The following is a 24,246-nucleotide window of genomic DNA, read 5'->3' as shown; positions in this document are numbered from 1 at the left end:
TCACAAAGCCTCCTAGTTTAGTATACACACATAGCTACGCTAATCAACTATCGATTGAATGATGTGGATTTACAATTCATGAATGAAAAACTGAATGTGTAATAAACTTATAATTTTAGCTGAATTGATACCGGTTTATTTTCCCTGACAGCCTTTGCACTAACTACAGACATAGGGGTCCTACAAACCCAAGGCCGAAATCAATTTAACCGCAGCCCTAAGCTTGTCATGAAGAACCTTGTCATACTGGTTACGATCTTGAGTTCTTGAGCCAAGCAGACCAATCGAAATTCGTGGGATCTTGGGCAAGTCACTTAACTGCTCCAAGTCTCAGTTTCCTCATGTGCATAAGAGGATTCATAATAGTATCTAAGTCATGGATTTGCTGTTCTGATAGCACCTGATTAAATGGTAGTCACCGCTATTCATATATCTGTGGTCATTTTATTAATGAACTGTTGCCCAGGGAAGAAGAGAACAGATTAGGTTGCTTCCATATTCATTGTTTCTATATTTGTGAATTAAAAGCATTTGCACAAATATTACTTTGCTTAATGATGTCTTAGGGAAGAAACTGACATACCGGCTTTCCCTTAGCAAGTTGAGAAGATCATCTCTAAAGGTATCTCTGTTCTTCTCCAAGATGCCCCGGACATCATACTGCACCTGGTTTTAAAGAAATAAGCGCGTGAAGGTAGAACTGATCAAAAGAGTAATTTCAGGTGATAAGCATGAGACTCCCTTTAAAGATAGGCCCATGAAAAAAAGTCCTATGAATATACTTATGATTGGCTTCTGAAAGTATTATTTCGGCAAATGTCAATAAGGATCTTAATTAAGAAGTTACCTCTCCAGCATAGTGTTTCACTCCAAAATTGTTGACTGCAACTCTGGGCTTCACGTAAAAGTGGTTATTCTAATAAAAAACAAAACAAACACAAATGCCTACTTTTACTTACTGGTTTCCACTGAGTTCCAGAGGAAACTAACTACAACAGACAGTGAAAGCAATTTCAAAACCAGTCATATATCCACATAGCCGGTGATACACATAATGAAAACCATGTCCCTCTTGTCTGTGTCATTACAACAGGCTAAAAACACAAAATTCTATACTCATAAACATGGGCATAATGTGACAAACAGCCCCAAATCTACCCCCTCAGCTTATTTTGATTTGGTTCTAACAATCAAAGAGGAGCCATTGGCTTAAGAGAAAAAAAAAAATTAAATGTGGAGGCACAGGGGGGCCAAATCTACCCCTTTGGCTTATTTTAACTTAGTTCTAGAAATCGAAGAAGCTCTCCATTGGTTATGTGAAAAAACAAAATTAAATGTGGAGGCCCAGGGGGGCCAACAGCACTAAAATATCTCAAATGTCATTTTAATTCACAGATCTGCTATCCAGACATAACTAAGAATTGACAGGTCTTGACATACAGCATGTTGATTGTGCAATTTCTCCAATAAGGTGCTGTCCGTGGCTTGAGGGAAATGGCTTTCTTCATTGATCAGGGCCAGGAGACCAAGTTTCTAGAAGAGGGAAAGAAGGTTAAATGAATTAAAAGTGAACATAATATGCTTCAAAATATTTTAGAGCTCCTTTCCTCTCTACTCTCTATCAAATAAGTGGTTAAAAGAAAAGGCACAGCCCGGAGGTGTGGCTCAGTGGTTGAATGCTGACCTATGAACCAGGAGGTCAAGGTTCCATTCCTGGTCAGGGCACGTGCCCGGGTTATGGGCTTGATTCCCCACGGGGCGTGCAGGAGACAGCCGATCAGTGATTCTCACTCATCATTGATGTTTCTAACTCTCTCTCCACCTCTCCCTTCCTCTTTGCAATCAATAAAAATACATTTTAAAACAGAAAATAAAAGGCACAGTAACTCTTTAACTGAAAAAATTCAAAATAGTTCTTTAAAGAAATCCAAAAAATTTAAATTCCACATAAACATTACAAAAAAACTGAACCCACCACAATTTTGTGGACAAAACTTTTACAACTGGCTGGTCTCTTACTGGTACTGGCAAGGCCTTGATGCTGACTTAAAATCTACGTGAGTGAAGCGGCTCTGCCCGCTGCTGATCCTAAAATACTGAGTTCAAGGAGACAATAGACTTGAAGCAGCCAAGTGTTTAAATTCAACCTTGCACATTTACATTTACATTTCCAAATGGTCCATTGTGTTCTAAACATTCACATCTTTGATGTGCGTGTTCACACAAGCTATTTCGTTCCCATAAAGATGAATCAGCCCAGCTGGACACCCTTGGGACTGAAACGACTCTTCTCAACAATGCATTACCTTCTCGATCAAGTCCAGGCATTCGCCATTGTCTATCCAGTCGATATCTTCCCACACTAATCCTTCTCTGTGGAAAGATTTTAAAAAGCTGAGTTATAGCAACCTGTACCTTTTTAACTTAGTGGCTAAGTAAAAATAAAAATTGAAATAGAATTCCATGAGTGCTTACCTGCTATATTCTAGTTGTTCTAAAGAAAAAATATGCTTGTTGAAATATTCCTGAAGTTTCTCATTTGCATAGTTTATATTGAACTGTTCAAAGTGATTAACCTAAGGGAAGAAACCATTCAAAAGGTGTCTTTAATGCTCTCACTATTATATATATAAAGATGAAAAAAATCTCCAGAAAAAAAGTATCAGTGTTTGTTATGAAAGTTTTGTTGAAGATCAGCCAGTAAGTAGATAGAAAAGAATGCATGTGTCCCACCCGTGGGAAGCATACCTCAAAGTTTTCAAATCCGAAGATGTCAAGAATGCCAATAGATTTAAAGTCATCTTTGCCTTTGATCCTGCTGTTGATCTTCTTGATCACCCACTCGAAGCAGCGCGCATAAAGTGCCATGGCCAGGGAGTCTCTGCTGTCTACTGCCTGGGGGTGGGGGTGGGGGTGGGGGTGGGGGGGAGAGGAGACATGATCACTGTGTCCCTGACCAGGGACAGCCAGGCAGGCAGGTCCGCCCCACCCACTCGGGAGCTCTTGGGAGACACATGTGGCAGGGGTGGAACCGTGCACTCTATGGCAAGTAAATCAATGCCACCTCGGAAAACACACACTTGAAAGAAAAGATAAACTGGAGCTTGCTTGTCACTTGACAGTAGGACTCACCAAGGATTTGCACTTGGATGTCGAGTGTGACTCGACACAGTTAGCATTAGAATAAAGGAATCGAGAAAAAAGCAAGCGAGTGCAAAGGGTTAAATACCAGGCTCCAAAGTCAACTCCGAATGTTGACTTTAGGTGAGAATCTGAGCTGATATATACAGTTACAAATTTTATCCGGTTTAAAACAATAATTAAGACTGTTTTCATTTTATCTTCTTCTATTGTACTTCATACACATAAAAGTTTCCTTTATGGGATATGGTTAGTATTTTTGACTTATCTAATCAAGAAACAGGTATTACACAGGCTAGAGCATGTAACTGGCTCGAGGCCGCTACAGAGGCAAAAATAAGTACTACAACATTCGGTTGCATGTTTTCATGTACAATAATGTATTATAGCTCATGTTTATTTAGTTCTTATCCTGTTCCAATTAAAAGGAACTGAGAATATACACTGAGTGGCCAGATTATTATGATCTCTGAACGCACTATAATCTGACCACTCACTGTATATCCTATATAATAAAAGGCTAATATGAAAATTGTCCCCTCGACCAGGAGTTCGACCAGCAGGCAGGCCGGCCAACCACCCATGTCCCCTCCCCTTGGCCAGGCTGGCTGGACCCCCCCACCCCACAATCCATGCACGAATTCATGCACCAGGCCTCTAATATATATATATGTATATGTATATGTATATATGTGTATACACTGAGTGGCCAGATTATTATACGTTCAGAGATCATAATAATCTGGCCACTCAGTGTATATTTTCTTATTATCCTTACAAGAATCCTCTGAAATAGGTCTTACAGAGGAAACTGAGGCACAGTGAACAAATTTCCTAAGAATAGACAGTAGTAAAAGGTGGAAGAATCAGGACTCAAACAGAGGCCTTCTGCACCAGACCCAACCCTCTTAAAGAGGCAGCTACACGGTCTCTTAGAAACAACTGAATAACTTTATCTATTCCCCTCAAGGTGGATATCTTTATTTTGATTGTGAACCACAATAACTTATTTAAATCAAAGCCATGGATCTGAAACCCCAGGAGTGTCATTCAAATCCAGCCTGGATAGCAAAGAGCATGTACCTGCTGAACGCTGAGCGGCGTGAGGATCTCCTCCCCCCTGAGGAACATCGATCTCTGGGTCAGAGCGTCCGTGAGCTGCGTTGGGTCCAGCCCAAGTAACTCCGCAGACCTGCCCAAGGCTGGGAATGAAGAACAAAGTAAACGCGGACTCCCAGCCCCCAAGAGGACCAGGCCGAGGGGACGCCAAGGGGATACAAAGCTAACCACTCACAGCAACACATGAAAGCAGAAAGCATCCCTGGATCCCTCAGGCAGAATTTATGGGACACACATTCTATTGTAAGTCTGTCGTTCCTTTATCAAGTCCTAGGTTAGTGGCAAAGAACCTGGAGCTTGGACCAAGTGCAGTCCAGAGACCCCAAGATTAGGAGGGTTCCCAAGACACTGTAAGAGGTTTGTGAAGTCATAACTATTGTCAATGATAACACTAAGATGTCACTTGCTTTTTTATTCTCATTCCCTCACCAGTATACACCGATGATTTTTCCAGGGACTACATGACCTGAGGTATCTCGAACAAAATAAATGCAACAGCAGATATGAGAACCCAACTGGCCTCTATTACATTAGATATTAAAGCAACTTGCAAAAATATAAGACAATGTGACTCTTCTTACTGATTTGTTTTTCTTGGAAAATAGTCTTACATACAAATATTGTATTTTAACACGCAAAGGGTTTATTATGGTCATTTTGCAATGCCTGTTTAATTCCTAATATTGTGAACACCAACAGATAAGACTCACATTTTTAAAAGGAGCTCTCTGGGGTTCTCCATCATGTTAAGATTATTATGAGGTGCTGGGACCAAACAATTGAGAACTACTGGCCTGCAACCCTGGGCTCCTTACAGCCATTTGTACTTGACCTCATTAAGTTCCCAGCCTCCATGCCCTCATATAGTGCTTCCATCAGAACAGTTTAAAAATAAATACAGACACCGCTCCAGGAAAATGACAAATGACACAGCTATGTGTGCATGAACTCGCTCAGTCTCGACAACACATCCCCGAGGCACTTTACCAACAAGAAGTTGCTGGTGTTGAGGGGATAAATAACCCAGGAAATAGCCCGAGGCCGTGCCAGGCTGCAGACCAAGCCTCTGCCTTGAAAACTGAGGCCCTCACCATCGCACTGCGCCTCCACTCGGTCACTGGAGAACTATGCCCACACTCCGCCCGGCTCAGAACACATTTCCTACATCTCATCCTCCTTGCGCGTGTCTCCTCTGATTTGGCCCATGTTCCTTCTTTCTTAGTCGGAACAAGAACACAACCACCATCCCATTCTGGAACCAAGTCCCATAGGTTTTGACCCTTTATTTGCTGCCAGTTCACCTCAGGGACAAAGTTCTGCAGCTCTTTATTTCAGGGTTAGCAAGCTCTTTCTGTAAAAGGCCAGACAGTAACTATTTCAGGTCTAAGTTTCCCACTAGGAAAAAGCCAAGGAAGAAAGGAGGGGCGGGACGGGAGGGGCGACCTTACCCGTTTTGAAGGAAACCTGCGCCCCACCAGCAGTGATAAATTCTATGTTCCCAAGATGCAGTATGCCAGCAAGCAGCCTCAAAACCTCCCGGACTTCCTCCTTGCTAAACTGCATTACGTCCATTGCCGTCTGGAAGAAAAGTAATGTGTTTCATTGTTTATGTTGGGGTTTTTTTGTCATACTAAAGAAAAAATTTTAAAAAACGCCCATTGCTCAACAAAATTATCAGGTATTGTTCTAAAAGGCAAGAAAATAAGAAATAGATGCACGACCAGCTTTAAAGATAAAGACTTTACACAGATACACACATAAAAGAACATGAGGTTAAGAACTGTAGAATGTTGAGGAAGAGCTTAATCAATGACATAAAAATAAGTATCCGCCTAATGTACAAGCCTCCTAGTTATGCCACAAAAAATTATATTTTTTCCCCTACAGATATCCAAGCATAATGGAACATTTATTTTCTTACACATGGAAGTAGTAGGGCAATTTGGGGAAGCTAAGCCTTCCTGAGAGTCCTGCAGGATCAACTCTGGGGCTTGTCCTCATGGTTACTCACAGCAGGAACCCAAGGAGGTGGAATAAAATTCGGACAGGGACTCTACACTGGGAGAGTCTTTGTATCCTTTTACAATAGATACTGGTGGACCGAGGAATGGATCTGGGTCTATCTGCCCTGGACATTCTTTGACGTCTCTACTTCTCATTTCTCCAAAGGGTTCTTAAGGTCTTATCTTGGCCTCTGGGTAGTACATGGAACCTAACATAATGCTGTTTGGGGGAAAAATAACAATCAACAGGCATCTACCTACAGGAGCATTGTAACCAGCAAGTATCCAAACAACTTTAGCCAGGAGTCTCCTCGATCACATCGAAGATTTGTTCATTTTCTATTGGGATTTAGGAGCCATATTCATGTCAGGAACTCTGCACTCACACCCACATCCACAACTGAGGACAAAATTGGCGACAAGACTCCTGAAATGACCTACAAAGAGGACTTGGGCCCAGCCGGTGTGGCTCAGTGGTTAAGCGTTGACCCACAAACCAGGAGATCATGGTACGATTCCCAGTCAGGGCACATGCCCGGGTTTCAGGCTCAATCCCTAGTGGGGATGCGGAGGTGCAGGAGGCAGCCGATCAATGATTCTCTCTCATCATTGATGTTTCTATCCCTCTCTCCCTCTCTCTGAAATCAATAAAATCATATTTAAAAAAAGAAAGAAAAAAAGAGCACTTGGATCCAAAATCACTACACTGACCACAAGAGACGTGGGAGAAGGAAACCATGCACCACTTTGAAGCAATAGAAACTGCAAAAGGAAACAACTGGAGATTTTAAAATGTGAGACACACAATTTCTTTACAAGGAAAAAACAATGAAGTTGAAACAAAGGGCAAAAACAATAGACAGGGAAACAAAATTAAAAGGGGAAAAATGCAAGGGAAGGAGCAAGAGCTATATTGGGAGATACACACGCAACAAAAATAAAATAGGCCCTTCTTACAAAGGAAGTACAAATCCACAGAGAAATTAGTCTCCGTCATAGAAACAAAACATGCACAAATTACAGAAAATCGGGGATCATTTCTATTACATTAGCAAAACATTTCTGAAGAATTGACCTGAAAGTGGTGAAACTGGGATGTTTAGGCACTGGCCACTGGTACTATAAGTGAGTATAACTTTTTAGAAAAGAAGATTATGTGGCAGGACTGTGTTGGGCCACACGTGCATACACTCTTACAATGTTTAGAGGTTAAGGAATTTTCTCAGGGTTGCATAAGCAAGATTCAAAGTCCAGGAATTTGTTATTTATCCAACTTTATTGCTTTCCAAGGACATTTAAAAAAAAAGTAAGAACTCTCCTGTGTAATCTCCCATAATTTCAATGATGAAAATTTGTTCCAAGGAAAATGTTGACAATAATAAAGTTTTGCAATATGTCACTACAGTGTTATCTTAACACTTTCAGAGAATTCTAACGAACCCATAATTAGGCAAAACAGAGTAAATAACATTGTTAGAATAGTGTATCGTTTTTAAAGGAAATTCTCAACATCATATAGAAACATGATTATATTTTGCTTTATCCAAAGAGTAAAAACTACATTTTTTAACCATAACTAATAAAATCAGGATGGGAAGAAAACTTACAAAATGAAAAATATGGTAGTGTTGGTAGGCTCATAAACACTATGTTGTATCATGTCCTTTAATGTTGTTGACATCTTTCTGAACAGCAAATGAGACTATTATGCAAATCGCTCAAATGAGACTATTATGCAAATCGCTCTCTACCCAATGGAATACTACTCCCCATGCAGAGGAATGAATTGTATTATGTGGGATGTGGATGAGCGAAAGAAGGTAGACACAGGAGAACACATTCTGTGTGATTTCATTTACACGAAACTCTAGAAAAGACAAATCTATGCCATGTATGGTGACTGAAAGATCAGTGGTTCCCCAGGCTGGAGTGGGGTAGCTGGGATTGTCTGGGTAGGGGAACAAAGAACTTCTGGGGTACAGAACTGTCCTTTATGTTGATTGTGGTTGTAGGTACATGGGTGTGTAAATTAAAAATTCATTGAAATGCATACTTTACATGGGAGCGTTTTATTTTATGTACATTATAGCTCAGTAAAGTTTATTACAAAAAAATGAAAGACCATGAATTATTTAATCAAGGATGAGAAGACTTATTTCAGGGTACAAACAAAACTTAATGCAAAAACAACTATTAGTCAAGTGTTTATCAATAAAAAGGCCTATGGAAAAATAATTATTCAAATTTACTTACTCTAAATGCAAAAGAAATATGACTAAGAAATACAGAACAATTTATTATGTTCAGTCAATGAAAGAAAAATACCACATGACCTCACTCATTTATGGATAATAAAGAACATTATAAACTTGAACAAAAAGATAGATACAGAGGCAGTAAAGCATCAAACAGTCTGTCAAATTACAGCAGGAAGGTTAGGGAGAGGTGGGGAAGATAAGAGATCAACCAAAGGACTTGTATGCATGCATATAAACATAACCAATGGACGCAAAACTCTGGGGGGTGAGGGCATATATGGGAGTGGGGTGGGAGGGGCAATGGTAAGATATGTACACATATAATACCTTAATAAAAAAAATGGAAAAAAAATGTTCAGGACTTTAAAACAGTGGTCAGGATCAAATCAGACATCAGTAAAATAATTTTTAAAAATCACCTATGCTGTGCAAAAAAGTTAGTTTTTTCCTTTTCCATGATGAAAGTTTTCCTCATATTACCAGACACAGTCAATACTCATTTGTAAAAATGTTCTAAGCTCATCTTAGAATGACCACAGAAATGAAAATATTCACTGCTTTAAGTCACCTACCTGGACTTTAAATATGGCTAAAAGAAACAAGATTTTTGAAAACTAGTCTACAGTAGCAGAAAATTTCAAACGGTCAAATGAAAAATGTCAAAAGATGCCTATGAAAAAACTGTTGGTTAAGTTCTGAGAATACATACAATGTATAAATGGAGATACAAAAGCAGATGGATAAAGTGTGCTTACTTCATTAATAAACTTGTGACTTCTTCACTTTCAAGTCCGACTCTGAGTGAATTAATTAGTGAGGAGTGTGGTGATAAGTGGTAATTGCATTAATAACACCGTGGGGTAATTTAATGGTTGCAACCCAATTATCGCCTGCGTGGGTGTGGGTGCCAAAATTGCTAGCCAGAGCTCCATCCATTGTCTCTTACTGTCCTAGTTACGATATTTTTAGTAGCAATCTCCACCCCTAGGCAAGAGTAGCACTTTAAAGTTTATTATAATTATCTTATTTTCTCAACAATAGGGCTCAAGACTTAAAAAAAAAACAAAAAAAAAAACCCTGGGAAATTCTCAGTATAGTTCAGAAGCACTAAACAGCAATTTAGTTATGAAACTGGCACAAAGTTAGACAACATATTTTCAATAAAGTCTGTACTAAGCCCATAAAAATGAAATGTTTGTGAAAGAGTGTGTGAGAGATGTTGGGGGTGATACAGTCCCAACCATGAAGGACTGAAGGCAGCGAGGCTGTCACATTTGAAACAAATAGAGAAGAGCGGCGAATAGAGGGTAATTCACTGCCAGAAGGTACATCTCATCTGCTCAGGGTCTCAGAAGTCAGTTGTGAGTGGGGAGGCTCCATTCAAGAAGGCAAAGGGATCACAGATCAACCCCGAATAAATGGTACGATGGAAATGGTGGAAGAGAAGGCTTTTCTGGGCACAGTAAATTATTGTAAGCAATGTAATCACTTACTCTGTAATGTTATGTTACAGCAAGGCCATAATATGCTATTTCATGATATAAAATTTGCTTATATTCCCAAGTTTTCCAACACTGAAAGACACTGTTTCCAAGCTTGGTAAGATCGAGGTATCAAGTCAGCCCTTTAAATTTTCATAAACTCTGACTCATGAGGCATGAATCTGTGCATACATATACATGGGCTCACACCATTAAACACCCACGGATATGCCCAGTGAGCTGATATGGTGAGGAAATCCCAGAGTGGCTCATGACTAGGCTCACTGCAAAACATTCAATACTGTGGAGGAAGAAAATCCTGAGATTACGGCTCAGAGACTCCTCTTACCTCACACACATTTCATCAGCCACCGTCCTGGTGGGTCAATGCAGGTGACAGAATAAGTTAGTTGTTACTATTGACTTAAAATAGCTTTCCATCCTAGCTGATCAGTTAACAGGAAACTTGGAAGGCTGCATAAGAAATGGTCACGAAGTTTAACAGGTCCTGTTCCTGCCCCAGGAAACCTAGGCCCCCCTATAATTGCTCAGGATACCTCACAGGTACTTACTTATTTATATTAATGTTACAGGTACTTATTTATAGTAATGGCATCACCGTTGATGCCAATGATGAATTTTAAAAATACATAAATTCTCAATGAAATAAGCAAAATTCATAAGTATATTGCCAAAGTATATTGATATTTAAGTTGATAAAAAGGATATATATATATTTTTTAAGAAGATAAAAAAACGAACACCAGCCCTGGCCAGTTAGCTCAGTGGGTTAGAGCGTCATCCCAATACGCCAAGGTTTCCAGTTCAACCCCAGGTCAGGGCACATACAAGAATGAACCAATGAATGTATAAATAAGCGTAACGATAAATCGATGATCCTCTCCCCGCCCCCTCACCCACCCTGTTCCTTTCTCTAAAAAAAAAAAATCAATAAAAAAATAAAAAGAACACCAGTGACATGTTCACACATATTCATAGAAACAATTTCTCTCCATTAGCACTTGAACAACTGCTAACAAACGCCCACGAATCCCAGCAGAATGTGGTCCCTTCCCTTCCTTCAATCCCCAAACCTCTGGAAAAAGGAGCTTTACGGAATTTGAGTATGAACATACAAATTTAGGTGGGATTTGCCATTGGAAGGAAATATTGAGGTGAATCACATAAAAAACAACAGTATAATCCGTTCCAGTCATCTTCAGCAGAGTGCAGGGATCATGTGGTTGGCTTGCTCTGTCTCTCCAGTGCCCAGCACACAGCAGGTGCTCAAATATGCTGAACATATAAAATCACCTCCAGCCAGAAGAGTCTGGAGTCTTCTTATCCATTTCTGTGTCACTTCCGGTAACAGAGTGATGCTCAAGGCAGAAAGATGGGCTGGCTGGTACTGGTAATGATATTTATGATTATATTCCTATATTATAGAAACTAGAGGCCCGGTGCACAAAATTCGTGCATGGGGGAGTGTCTTTGGAGCCCTGCTTGCACCCTCTAACAATCCGGGACCACTGGCTCCTAACCGCTTGCCTGCCGGCCTGTTTGATTGCCCCTAACCACTCTGCTTGCCTGCCTCATCGCCCCTAACTGCTCGCCTGCCTGCCTCATCGCCCCTAACTGCTCGCCTGCCTGCCTCATTGCCCCTGACCACCTCTGCCTGTCTGCCTGATCGCCCCTAACTGCCTCTGCCTGCCTGCCTCATTGCCCCTCATATTATACTTTTATTATTATAAATAGTTGCCTTGCTCCAAGTTGTAAGGACCTGCTTGTCTTAGAGATAAAAAAGTTTTAATTTTTACTCTTGATTATGGCAACTAACTAACACAGATGGCCACCAAAAAGGTGACTTACCAAAGGGTGTATAGCAAACGGTGCTGTTAAGTCCTCTTCCGCGAAAATGTGCATGCCGTGCATTGTATCTGCCTGGGTACATGAAAGAGTGAAGTTTCTGTCTGTCTTTGCAATCATATGAGTGAATTGTGTGAGACCCCAGCCCAGTCTGGTTTGGTGCTCACAGAATAACAGAGGTCTTTTTTTTTTTCTTTGCTCCATTGGTGGAGATTTCCTACAAGTTGCAGGATATCTTCCTTTTAATTTTTCCTTAACACTCTGAGTTATGTCTCTCACCTTTGCTTTCCCTCCATCCCCCACCCACAACAGTAACTTGCTCCAGGCTCACTTCACTCGAGTGTCTAGGAGATCGTGCAATCCGTCCACCACCAGAACCACGATTCCCAGCATTCCTGGTGCTCCCCGCGCTCTCAGCTTTGCTTCCGGCCCAAGGCCCCTCCCCTCCCTCCGTACAGCCAGGGCACGGACTCTGGTCTCATGTTGCCGGGGCAATGTTGCCAGCATCCCGCCCCACCACTATGGGCGCCGCCATCTTTGTCATGGAGTGATGGTTAATTTACATATTACTCTTTTATTAAATAGGATATGACTTTTAGGTTATCATAATAATTATTAAAAAGTTGGGATGTTTGTTGTAAAAATGTAACACAGAGACTGGTAAAAAATATATACAATCCTAGAATTCTGCCTCATGGGTGACACTTTTGGTATATTTTGTTCCAATACTTTTCTGCATATATAATTATTATATATACATGATATATATTCAGGGTGGGGCAAATGTAGGTTTTACAGTTGTTTGTAAGGAAAATAATACAATAATTAATAAATAATCAAAGAATAAACTCTGTTTCGCATACTCACAATTGTAAACTTACTTTGGCCCCACCCTGTACATATAATGCTTATTATTTAAATAAAAAAATTATAGTGCTGCACACCACCTTCCTTATGTATGTAATAAGCAAGTTTTCCCATACTGTTAAATATACTTGAGCATGTGTTTTGCTTGTTGCCATGGCTCTTACTTTATGGGTTTAACAAATTATTAAAGCCATTCTCCAATTCATGATTTTGTGAGTTTAGGGGGAAAGAATCTTATTTTTTATAGAAAAGAGTATTTTCCCTCCTTTCTGAATAGCTGCTCATTTATGTTTCTTTTCCGACAACATTGCTTAGAACTTCCAGAAGAAGAAAACCACATTTTCCTGATTTCAATAATCACCAGCTACGTCATCTTTGACATTTCTGACGGGTCCACACTAAAAGGTAATTGCAAAGTAAGTATTAGGATCTATTAATAGAATACTTTTAAGTTTGTTGTGTACATTCACAAAGCCACATTTATGTATACACTTTTCTTCCTTTCTAGAAGACAAAGCCTTTCATCATAAGACCACATTTCAAATGTCAAAACCTATCATTTCAATTTAAAAATAAAAGCTAGCAATCACTGAAACTAGGGCACGCTCCAAAAATTAACTTGCAGCTAACAAGAACAAACAGTTCTGAATCAGAAAATGGTGCCCCAAGAGGAAAGCCATCAGAGCACCTTCTCCCGGCACTCAGGACGAGGGCAGGCCTCACTGCCAGTGCCCCCTAGTGGCCAGTCAGCTGGTCGGTCTCACCTGCAGTGAAACTACCACTTAGATAATTAGGAGTTTATCGGTTACCAGGAACAAGGTCCTATCACAAAGCACTGTTGGGCAGCTTCAAGAAAGAAGCAAAACATTTTGTTGAGAATTTTGGCATCTATGTTCATCAGGGATATTGGCCTGTAATTCTCTTTCTTTGTGGTGTCTTTGTCTGGTTCTGGTATCAGAGTAATGTTGGCTTTGTAGAATGAGTTTGAAAGTGTTTCTTACCTTTCCATTTTTTTTGGAATAGTTTGAGGATAGATACTAATTCTTCTTTAAGTATTTGGTAGAATTCACCTGTGAAGCCATCTGGTCCTGGGCTTTTGTTTGTTGTGAGTTTTTTGATTACCGCTTCAACGTCATTGCTACTAATTGGTTTGTTCAGAATCTGTTTCTTCTTGGTTTCATCTTGGAAGGTTGTGTATTTCTAAAAATGTATCCATTACTTTCTAGGTTGGGACTCTGTTGGCATATCATTGTTCATAGTATTCTTGAATGATCCTTTGTATTTCTGTGGTGTCCATTATAATCTCTCCTCTTTCATTTTCTGACTTTATTTATTTGTATTCTCTCTTTTTTGCTTGAGGAGTCTTGCTAGAGGCGTGTCAATTTTATTTGTCCTCTCAAAGAATCAACTCTTAGTTTCCTTAATCTTTTCTATTGTTTTTATTTTCTATTTTATTTATTACTGCTTTGATCTTTATTATTTATTTCCTTCTGCTTACTTTTAGTTTATTTCCAATAGCCAAGATGTGGGAGCTATGTAGGTGTCCACTAATAGGTGAATAAATAAAGAAAATGTGGTGTGGACACACACACACACACACACACACACACACACACGGGAATATTACACAGCAATAAGAACGAAATCTTGCCATTTATGACAACATGGATGGATCTAGAGGGTGGTATTATGCTTTGTGAAATAAGCCAGAGAAAAACAAATACCATATGTTTTATTCACTTATATGTGGAATCTAAAGAACAATATAAACGAACAAAATAAAAACAGACTCACAGAAATAGAGCAAAGGAATAATTACCAGAAGGAAGGGGGTGGGAGGATGGGTGAAAGGAAGGGGACTATAGTCAACAATATTGTGGTAAGTTTACACGGTGACAGATGAATACTAGACGTAGTGGGGTGATCACAGTGTAAAGTATAAAAAAATTGAATCATTATATTGTACACCTGAAATTAATATCACCAATGTAAGACTGCATATCAACTATACTTAAATAAAAATAAAATTTAAAAAAAGAAAGCAAAAATAAAACAAAATCGAAAAAAATCCTGAGACAAGTCTTTTTTGCAATTCATCAAAAATAAGAATGAGTTTTCTAATTTATTCTAATGCAAGATCTTTCAGCAAAGGGAGTAACGCAGTAAATGAATTGTGAATGGAGAAAATCTGAGTCACGAGAGACATTGAGGGAGCCAAAATAAAATTGGGAAAGAAAAGAAATACTGCTCCCAGACAGTGGTGCAAATGTAATTATTTCTATTTTTAGTAAAAGTTTTATTTGAAACAGAAAATAAAATTTGTTCTTTTTGTGTCACTCTTAATAAGGGAAAATAAGAACGTAACTTACAATAACTTCCCTAAAGGATTCCTGGTCACTGATTGTCTTGTCTTCTACACATCCCGACTGATTCAAGTAGTGGTAGTTTTCTGGTACAGATAAATAAAATTCTTCTACGAAAAGGAGAAAACAACATCATCAATACTTGACTGGCCAGGATAAGACTGAATCTGAGTTTTTCACTTTGTGATGTTAAAAACAAGTACATAAATAATTCTGTGCTTGCCCTGGCCGGTTTAGCTCAGTGGATAGAGCGTCGGCCTGCAGACTGAAGGGTCTTGGGTTCTATTCTGGTCAAGGGCACATGCCCAGGTTGGGGGCTTAATCCCCAGTGGAGGGGGTGCGGGAGGCAGCCTATCAATGATTCTCTCTCATCATTGATGTTTCTATCTCTCTCTCCCTCTCCCTTCCTCTCTGAAATCAATAGAAATATAATAAAAATAATAATAATAATTCTGTGCTAATAGTCCCCTATTAAGATAAAGTTCTCTCTTAATCATCAGATAGGGAAAATAGAAAGAATCTAATGAAACTAAATGGTATGATAGAAAATGTTACTGAAAAAAAATCGATAAGGATCCTGTTTTGACTGCTTTTTCTTAGAAATCAAATATTCAGGGGAAAAAAATCAGATGTTCAGAAATTAGCTTACTTCGGGTGTAGCTTCAAACTAAAACCAGTTGTAATACATTATATATAAATGTTTTCATAAATACTCCTTACAACAGAAAAGCACCAAGATTCCAAAAACAAACACAAAACCTAAGATTTCCCTATTGATGACTTTCTCTGTACCTTATTTGGCTCTGAAAGAAACTCAACATTGTCTGTACTCTCATACATTTTGAATCAATTGGTGGAATAGCGACAAAGTTCAAACAGATGTCTTCTCATGTCCTGATGTTTTTTATAAAGGGAAAATGAGTGACTCACCTCTCTGTTCCCCCTCCAGCCCCGCCAGCAGTGCATAGAATATGTGGTAATTCCGCTCCCCAGGATTTTGTCTTACTACTCGGTTCTGTGGAAATAAATCAGATTTCTATTCAGGGATGTTTTCCCCTGCTTAATTAACACAAACCAATAATTTCTGAAAATTGTTATTGTGAAGGAAAACGTGAATTAAATCATGTCTACTTACTTTTTCTAATAAATCTTCATGTGAAAAGCAATGGCAAGTCAAGGAACAAAACCAGGATATGACCCGCTTAATTACTCTCTCATTTTCTTTTCTTTGTTACCCAAATAATTACAATTCCCCAGTCTGCTGACATTGAGACTTTCCAGTGCCAAAAAATAAGCCCTGAAAGCATAGACTATTTCACCTAAATCCAATTTCGAACAATTGGGCAGAACTGATTTCAAACAACAGCTGATGTTTGATCAGAAATGCATTTTTTCAGATTATGGACATGATATCAGAGATTTCCAAAAGAAAAATGGTTCTTTATCCCCTATAATAATTAATAGGTCAAACACAGTAATAACAGAGCAATAATTGGATAGAAAGAACCAGACAGAAATGTTTCATTCATATTCTTCATCCATCCTTATGACAAGAACAGTTTCTACTTGTGGAGTCAAATACTGCAGACAAAACACAAAAAAACAAAAAACTCAACGAAAGAGGATACAATCTACAATCCTCCCGCCCTGAATATTTCCCTTCTGGCAGATGTTCAGCTGAACGAACTTCCCAAAGCGACTGGAGTTGTTGTTGTACACGGTCTTCGCGTTGCCGAAAGCTTCCATGATGGGGCTGAAAAGAAGTCAGGACAGCAGCAGTGTTAATGAGGGCAGAGCTACAAAACAACAAGGACAGTCCCCACAGACGTCAAAACACACAAGTGCAAGAAAAGACTGAGTTCAAAAGGACCAACGGTGGTTATGTTCCTTCACACAAGAGCCAGGCTTCCAAAGCACTTGCTGAAATGGGTTTACCAAGAACACCCACCTTGAAGGAGAGCTCTCAGGGCTGGTGGTGAGAGCACAGGATGCTTCACTGAGTGAAGGAGGCCATGAAGGCTCGTCCCTGCACAAATTAGCTTGGGCTTATTCATACCAGCCAGGGATTGCACAGAAAAAGCTCCTCTTGTAATGCTAGGAGCTGCATAAAGCCCATCCTGAAAATTCTACCCATTGCTTGTGTCTTAGGAGTAACTTCTTTGGGTCGTCTCTAAGTGGTGAGGGATCAGCCAACTTTTTCTGTAAAGATCCATGGGAGTCTTCATTACAACTACTCAGCTCTGGCGTGATTGCTTGAAAGCAGCCAAAAATGAACCGTAAACAAATGAGTGTCTGGGTCCCAGTAAAATTTAATTTATAAAAACAGGCTGCAGGTGGAAGATGAAAAACATCCTGGAGCTGGATGGTGGAAATGGCTGCACAACCTGGTAAATGTACCTAATCCCGTACTTGGGAAAATATTTCAGGTTAGAAGTTTCATGTTATGTGTATTTTATTACAATTTAAAAAATAAGTTTGGATGAAAAATAAAAAAATAAATAAAAACCACCAAAAATCAGCGGCAGGATCTGGACTAAGTTTGCAGACTCCTGGACTAATTTCTAAAGAATCTTCTATGTATATAGAAGGCTAATATGCAAAATGTCCCCATGGGAGTTCGACTGGGAGACCGGGAGTCTATCACTCGCTATGATGTGTGCTGACCACCAGGGGGTGGTGCGGAATGAAGGAAGGCCCCGGCCGGCAGCTGGCAGCCACTAGAGACCCTACCCGTGTATGAATTTTGTGCACTGGGCCTCTAGTAGGATCTATAAAGTCTCTATAGGTTCTAAAATATTGTAACGCACAAACCAGACTCTGGGCAACTGCATATTTTAAAGAAAATTCCAGATGATACCTCACCACACAGCCCTCTTTCAAAGTCATGAGGCTCACTGCCATCGGATGGATCAGTGATTTTCTGCCACATGAAGCTACAAATAAGCGACGTGCTCCCGTGGCACTTCAAGGGGCAGAATGCAGAACAGAGGCTCACTTGTCTCCATGCTGAGCCCCCTGTCCCCCAAGCAGAAATTCCTGCTGATAACAAGGCCTCCAAAAAGCCGGTCAAGGACTCTGGTAGAAGGAGGCCTCCCCAGCTCAACCCTGGCCCAAGGATGGAGGGTCAGGTTCTGTTGCTTGGGTTACTAGAAATTGCTATGTGCATGTCAAGACCTTTCCTTGAGGAAAGAGAAGTCAAGAAAGAGAGAAAACAGACCCACTAGTTTTAACTCTTCCTTAAAAAAGCCATACCGTGAGGAAAGTGAATCCTATTTGCTGGAAACAAGAGAGATGACGAAGAAATACCTGCTTTCAAGAATGGCTTGTTCAACACAGGACGTCTTCTCCTTCAAAGAGAGTTCCAAAGACTGTTGACTGATGACCGATAAAAACTTGAGGATCAACTTTGTGCTTTCGGTTTTACCTGCCCCGCTTTCGCCACTGAAAGACAAAACGTGAAAGTTTGTGCTTCTATAATTTCTTTCACAAAAACCACCTTGGTCAATGTCACTGCAACCCATCCACTGAACAACTGGTGAAAGGTGGAAAGAGAGAGCTCAAAATGCCTGTCTCAAGAGCTGAGTTGGATGAAAGGAGAAGTCCTTTGTCCCGCTGGCCTCAAAGGGCATATGAGGTCAACAGAACTACCTTTGCTCAGATAAGGTAATTAGATGGATGGTGCCCTTCGTGGGAGGGAAGGTCTACTAGCATATCCCAGACACCTCGACAGCACCAGGCTGGTCACAGGCACTGGGCAAGACATTGTTCAATGAGTAAGCCCATTATCAGCGTGTTTCTGGGGCATTTTAAGCAGGTAAATGTGCATAGAAATGCAATCAGTCATAAATATTATTGAGGGGATGAAGAATGAACCCTCAGGTACTCAACCCACACTAAGTCATTCTATTCTCATGATTGTCCTAAGAGGGAGGCAGCAGCTAAGCTTAGTCAGAATTTAACACCAGATCTGTCTGCGTCCAAAGTCCTGGAGAAGCCCTACTTTAATGCCGGTTAAGGAAAAGGGAACAGAGCAATGCAGAGGGGGAGGGGGGGCGGGCAACGGGAGAACTGAGTAAGGTACAAGTTGTGCCTTAAAGGACTGGCAAACACCAGCCAGGCAAAGAGGAAAGGGGAAGGACTGGGTTTAGACAACCATGTGAGCGAGAGCGCGTAAGTCAGATGAGCTTGGAAAGGTCTACGAGAGAGTGCGGTTCTGGTTAGGTCAGCAGGACTGAGGAGAGGTGGTGGAGAAAGGCGGCCAAAGGATCGAGTTTGACCATTCAGAGGCACCTGCATGAGACGGAAGGCAAAGACAGCGCATCAGCGTCGCTCTGGAGTTAATGCTCCAGGGGAGAGGGTCCCTCAGAGAGATCAGCTGCCATCACCCAGGCGTGTGGTGGCAGGTCCTAGACAAGTCCCACTGGCTGGCGACGGAAAGGAAGGTATGGAGATGCAAGGGATCTGAAGGGAAAACTTAAGTTTGTGTAAGGCACCATGCTTGGTACAGTGGGAAGAGCAGAAGTAGTAAAAAGGCAGAGAACTGACAAAAAAGGTAAACCCAGGACATGAACAACAGTACAGCAATGCCACCGATGTCACAAGGCAGCATGCTGGTAACTGCTAAATGGGCGACATAAACAGATGAGCTCCAGGCACGTTGTAAAGAAGAGCTCTCTGAGTGCCAAAATCTCGGAAGTTATCACAAGAGAGGAACGTTGCTGAACACTTGGTGAATGATTAAGCACGTGTAATAAAGGAGAGGAAATGACTCAGCAATGACACCTCTGTGCCCTGCTGGCTGCCACGGGCCCGTGGGGCATCTCCACTGGTCCAGGCCATTCCATTCCCTTCGCAGGCTGACCAGGACAGGCGCCAGCATTTCAGCCCAAGAGACTTAAAGTGAAGTGTGCGGAGGGCTCCTAGGGAGGGCTGCATGCACACCAAAGAAAACAGGCAGGAAGGCCCTCCCACCCCCTGCTGGCTGCAGACAACAGCACCTGGGAATCCACACCTACCTTGTGAAAGTGAATCCACAAGCCTGAAAGTGCCCTGTTGTCTTGTCTGAGATTGTAAGGGCCATGCAAGCCAAGCCAACTGTGGTAGGGTTTTCTGTTACCAGCAACCAGAATCTCCCCAGCATGGGACTTCGCATTTGCCTTCCCACAGCTGGCCCCTGCCCAGCCCCCGTGGCTGGCAGACCCGAGGCATTCAGCAAGGATGCACCGAATGAACAACACAGAACCCAAGAGAAAGTTACAAGAAGAGATTTAAATAATTCTTGATAGTAAAACACACACTCACCTCTCTAGTGGTTGTTGATCATTAAATTATGTTTAAAAAAACAAAACTCAAAGGCATGAGTTCTCTTAGTTAAAACATGTGAGGCAGAAATAACGTTACGTGTTCCGCAATCTCACTCTCCATGCTCCAGAGCACACACAAGTAGACAACATTTGCACCTCCCTGTGGTAAGGATAGCAATCGGTAACAGGGACCGAGTTTGGCCAACTGAACAACGGAGCAAGAGGGACATGTGCTGCTCCCATGTCTCGTGGCTAACACCCCTCATGGTCCTCTGGACTCTACCTGCCACCCCTGCCACCCAGGTGCCCTCAGGAATGACACATGTCAAAGACAAAATAATACGGAGTCAAGTTGCGTTTCTCAGCTTCCCGCGTAGGAATGGGAGATGAGCAAGAAATACAGCATGCTCATGTTACACCCCTGAGATTCGGGGGCTGTTTGTACAGCCATCAGCCTACCCTGACGAACACAGCACAGCAACAATACAATCCCGGAGAAGATAGCCTTCAAACTGGACAGCAAAGGCTTGGTAGAGAAGAAAACGCAGGACATTCGCTGCCGTTCACCAGTCACCAATATCGACGTACATCAATCTTCAGCCCCCCCTTTTCACACTGGACCACATTTTCTGCAAGTGTCTCCCTTAAGTACACCTGTTTGGGTTCATCTGGGTGAACGTGGAAGAAAGATGAACGTGGAAGAAAAGTAAAGCTGAGGTTTACACCATGCTCTGCAAACTCTCCACCTTGGCTGCACACTAGATTCCCCTAGTATGCACCCAATCCTATAGGGGAGAACTCAGTCATCGCTATTTAAAAAAGCTTTCCAGATGATTCTACTCTGAAGCCATGTTCGGGAACTACGATTCACATAATTCCGACAGGACTGCACTGGGAGATGAGAACTGGTGGCTACTGTAAACAGGACTGGGGACAGGACATAAACCAGGCAGCAAATAAAAATAAATACCGCACAGGTCGTTAAAACCCAGACACATGCCTGATGGCTGCAGACACTAATGCCCAGTCGGCAGGACTCTGTGGGAGGACTCACTCCACACCTCCTCTCCACCTCCCACCCCGCCTGCGACTTTACCGTTCCTTTACCGTTGCCAACGAAGGCAATTTATTGAGGGTCAAACCAACACGATCTTTGAAACAATGGCAGAGCACCCTGCATGCCTATGCACATGCCTTTTATCCCCTACGTACTGGGCCACCGACATGAGCAAACCGTCCACGGACACTATTTGTCTATGATCTCAAAGCAGAAGCACCAATGATGGTTAATACTGTCAAACAGAAATCTTAGATGGGAGAAGCCATCTTTAGATGGAGGATAAGGGTTCCGTAAACACCTCTCTGGGAAAATACAAAAATATGCTCTGCGATTAACTGGGTGAAAAGGAAGAGAGGGAATGGGAAGGTGAGAGGAAGGGTCAGGATTTCAGCCAAAGGGAAAATACAACACCAAAAAAAAAAAAAAAAAAAAAAAGGCAAATTAACAAGACTAATTGAACCCTCTGGTTCATTCCGTTTTGCTCACTTTGCACCCTGACTGCCCTATTGCTTCGATTTCAGCCTGCGGAGCCTTTTCTACCATGAGCAAGTTGTGACTCACTTGATTCCACCCCCTCCCTGATTCCAGCCACGTAAAACAGTAACTCCTGCAGCAATTACGATGTTATTTCACCTTCACTTGGAGCAAACATATCACCTACATCTCCAGCCCTGCTCTTTTCTCCTTAGCCCAGGGCAATTCGAGTCCTAACCCTTGACGCCAACCCGATTGCAAACAGAAACATGGGCTTCGGCGAAAACACATTCACCCAGATGAACCCAAATGAGCTTATACTTTACAAAGATAAGCATGAAAATGAAAAAAACAAAAAAACGATAATCCAGAGTACTGACGTGGGCCTCGCAGGCCGTATCAAATGTTTTGAGAATTTTATCACTGGCAGAATGGGAAGTCACAAGACCGGTGTTAAGCAGGAGAGGGTCATGATCAGGTTCAAGGTTTTAAAGAATCACTGTGTAGAGTACCGAGTGTGGAAAATGGATGGAGGGAGCGAGGGAGGAAGTGGGGAACAAGATGTGAGAACAGATGAGAAGTGAGAGGCCCAGGACTGCGGAGGGAGAAAGGAAGAAGGGCTGGGGGCCCTGGTCAGGAGGGGTGGTTGTAAGTGACAGGGAGCGTGGGAATGACTCCTGAGAGCCGGGAGCTTGCTAGCATGACCTGGGCGTGGGTAACACAGGTGTGCACATCTGTCAGTACTCATCAAAGTGTACATGTAAGAGCAGCACGCGTTGCTATATGGAATTTTACTTTCTAGATCCAAGAATGACTTCACGATCTCAGGCTTGGGATCTCCAGAAAGGAAAGTCCACTTGCTGAGGATGCAAAGCATGAGAGGAGAAACACACTTGTGAGAGAAAAGGAGGACGGATGTAGACATGACACCCGAGAGGCCCGTGAAACATCTGTGGTGACTCCTCAGGGGCTCGTGGACGTATGTCTGGAGCTCAGAGGAGAAACTGAGGCGGGAGGTGTTTCAGTCTGCGGTCATGAAGATCTGAGCGGAAAGGCAGGCGTTGGAAGAGGAGAAGGTGGGACATGACTGAGGGGAGGCGTGCCCACAGAGCCAGGAAGGAGCCCCATGGAGGAGATGGGGGGAACGTGTGGTGTAACGGGCCGTGAACCAAAGGTGCATGTATTTTTTTTTTTTTTTTAATGAAACACACTAGAAATTTTGGATGATGATGCCAAACAGCCAAAGCATCAGGTCAGGCAGACTTCAGAGATGGAGCGAAGTCCTCAGGGGAGCAGGGGAGGGATCTCGACCACTCAGGAAGGAACGGGCCTCTCCCACAAAAGGGGCCCTTTAGCCACCCCACAGGCCCGGCTCCCAGACCAGTGCAGGTGTGTCCGAAAACTAGGGCCCCCAAATCTACTCAGCTGCCCATTTTTGTAAATAAAGTCTTATCAGAACACAGCCCGGCTGTTATTTGTGGACTGTCTGTAAACACTTTCATACTCCAAGGGCAGCGCTGAGCAGTTGGAACAGAGTCTCACCCACGAAGCCTGAAATATGTACACCCTGGCCCTTTGCTGACATCCAAAAACATCTCCGTCCTGTCACTCAAATCCCTCCACTTCACATGATTTTCTCAGAGTGCACATCCACCACTCCCTTGCTTGTAGAAGACCGAGAAGACGACTGCATCGCCCAAAGGATTCAGCCCAAAGATCTTAGCAAGCAGGACAAAAATCCTTAAAAGTTCGACTCTGTACCAGTAATTAGGATTCTGATCTGAAACAAACACTGGGAAAGTCAAGTTCAAATTCTGTGTCTGTTGTTCATGTCTGGTCTCTTGAGCAAGTTATTCAAAATCTGAGCCTCAGCTTCCCCAAATGCCTGGGCTTTTCTGAGAATTACACACAAGCCTGTCTTCTCAAATAAATATCAGTTCCCTCCCACTGTCTTTCCCCAGCTCCTTCACGCCCCTCAGCAAACCCCACAGCCTTAGAGGCATACCTTCCACTTCCTAAGCATCCTTGTTTGACCAAATATCTGTTTCTGCAAATGCTCTGTGTCCTTCCTCCCCTCTCTGCCGGCTGTATAACCACCTGGTCACACGTCACCTTCTCTGTGAAATGCTCTCCTGGCACCTTCACTGAGCAGCCATGTTTTCTATTACAGCATGTGGCAGGCTGAATGGAAATTATTTACATCAGTTTCTTCCCGTCAGCGTAGGGGTTCCTGAAGGGCAGCGATTGGGTATTCTTCTTTTTAAGTCCCCAAAGCCTAGCACAGGATCCTGAGGTATGACATGAGCACGAG

The 24,246-nt window shown here is 42.0% G+C and overlaps 1 protein-coding gene across 2 annotated transcripts in view; it reads right to left on the bottom strand.

The window, feature by feature from the left end:
• The window catches only part of MYO10 (myosin X), a 206,223-nt gene that overhangs the window by 76,858 nt on the left and 105,119 nt on the right, over positions 1-24,246 (bottom strand). Inside the window, exons 5-17 of one of the 2 annotated variants that reach the window (XM_079791410.1) lie at positions 18,405-18,539; positions 16,727-16,851; positions 16,234-16,247; positions 16,029-16,113; positions 15,105-15,208; positions 5,709-5,838; positions 4,225-4,343; positions 2,749-2,895; positions 2,476-2,576; positions 2,307-2,373; positions 1,441-1,533; positions 848-916; positions 584-666 (exon numbers count right to left, since the gene is read on the bottom strand). In XM_079791410.1, coding sequence (XP_079647536.1) covers positions 584-666; positions 848-916; positions 1,441-1,533; positions 2,307-2,373; positions 2,476-2,576; positions 2,749-2,895; positions 4,225-4,343; positions 5,709-5,838; positions 15,105-15,208; positions 16,029-16,113; positions 16,234-16,247; positions 16,727-16,851; positions 18,405-18,539 — 1,272 coding nt within the window. Of the gene's footprint in view, positions 1-583; positions 667-847; positions 917-1,440; positions 1,534-2,306; positions 2,374-2,475; positions 2,577-2,748; positions 2,896-4,224; positions 4,344-5,708; positions 5,839-15,104; positions 15,209-16,028; positions 16,135-16,233; positions 16,248-16,726; positions 16,852-18,404; positions 18,540-24,246 lie in introns of both variants that reach the window. The other variant, XM_079791409.1, reaches the window with a different exon arrangement.

The sequence above is a fragment of the Cnephaeus nilssonii genome (genome assembly GCF_951640355.1).
Source record: "Cnephaeus nilssonii genome assembly, chromosome: 2".
Classification (NCBI taxonomy): Eukaryota; Metazoa; Chordata; class Mammalia; order Chiroptera; family Vespertilionidae; genus Cnephaeus; species Cnephaeus nilssonii.
Note: the sequence above shows the minus strand (reverse complement) of the source record. Positions and strands in the feature narration are given on the sequence as shown.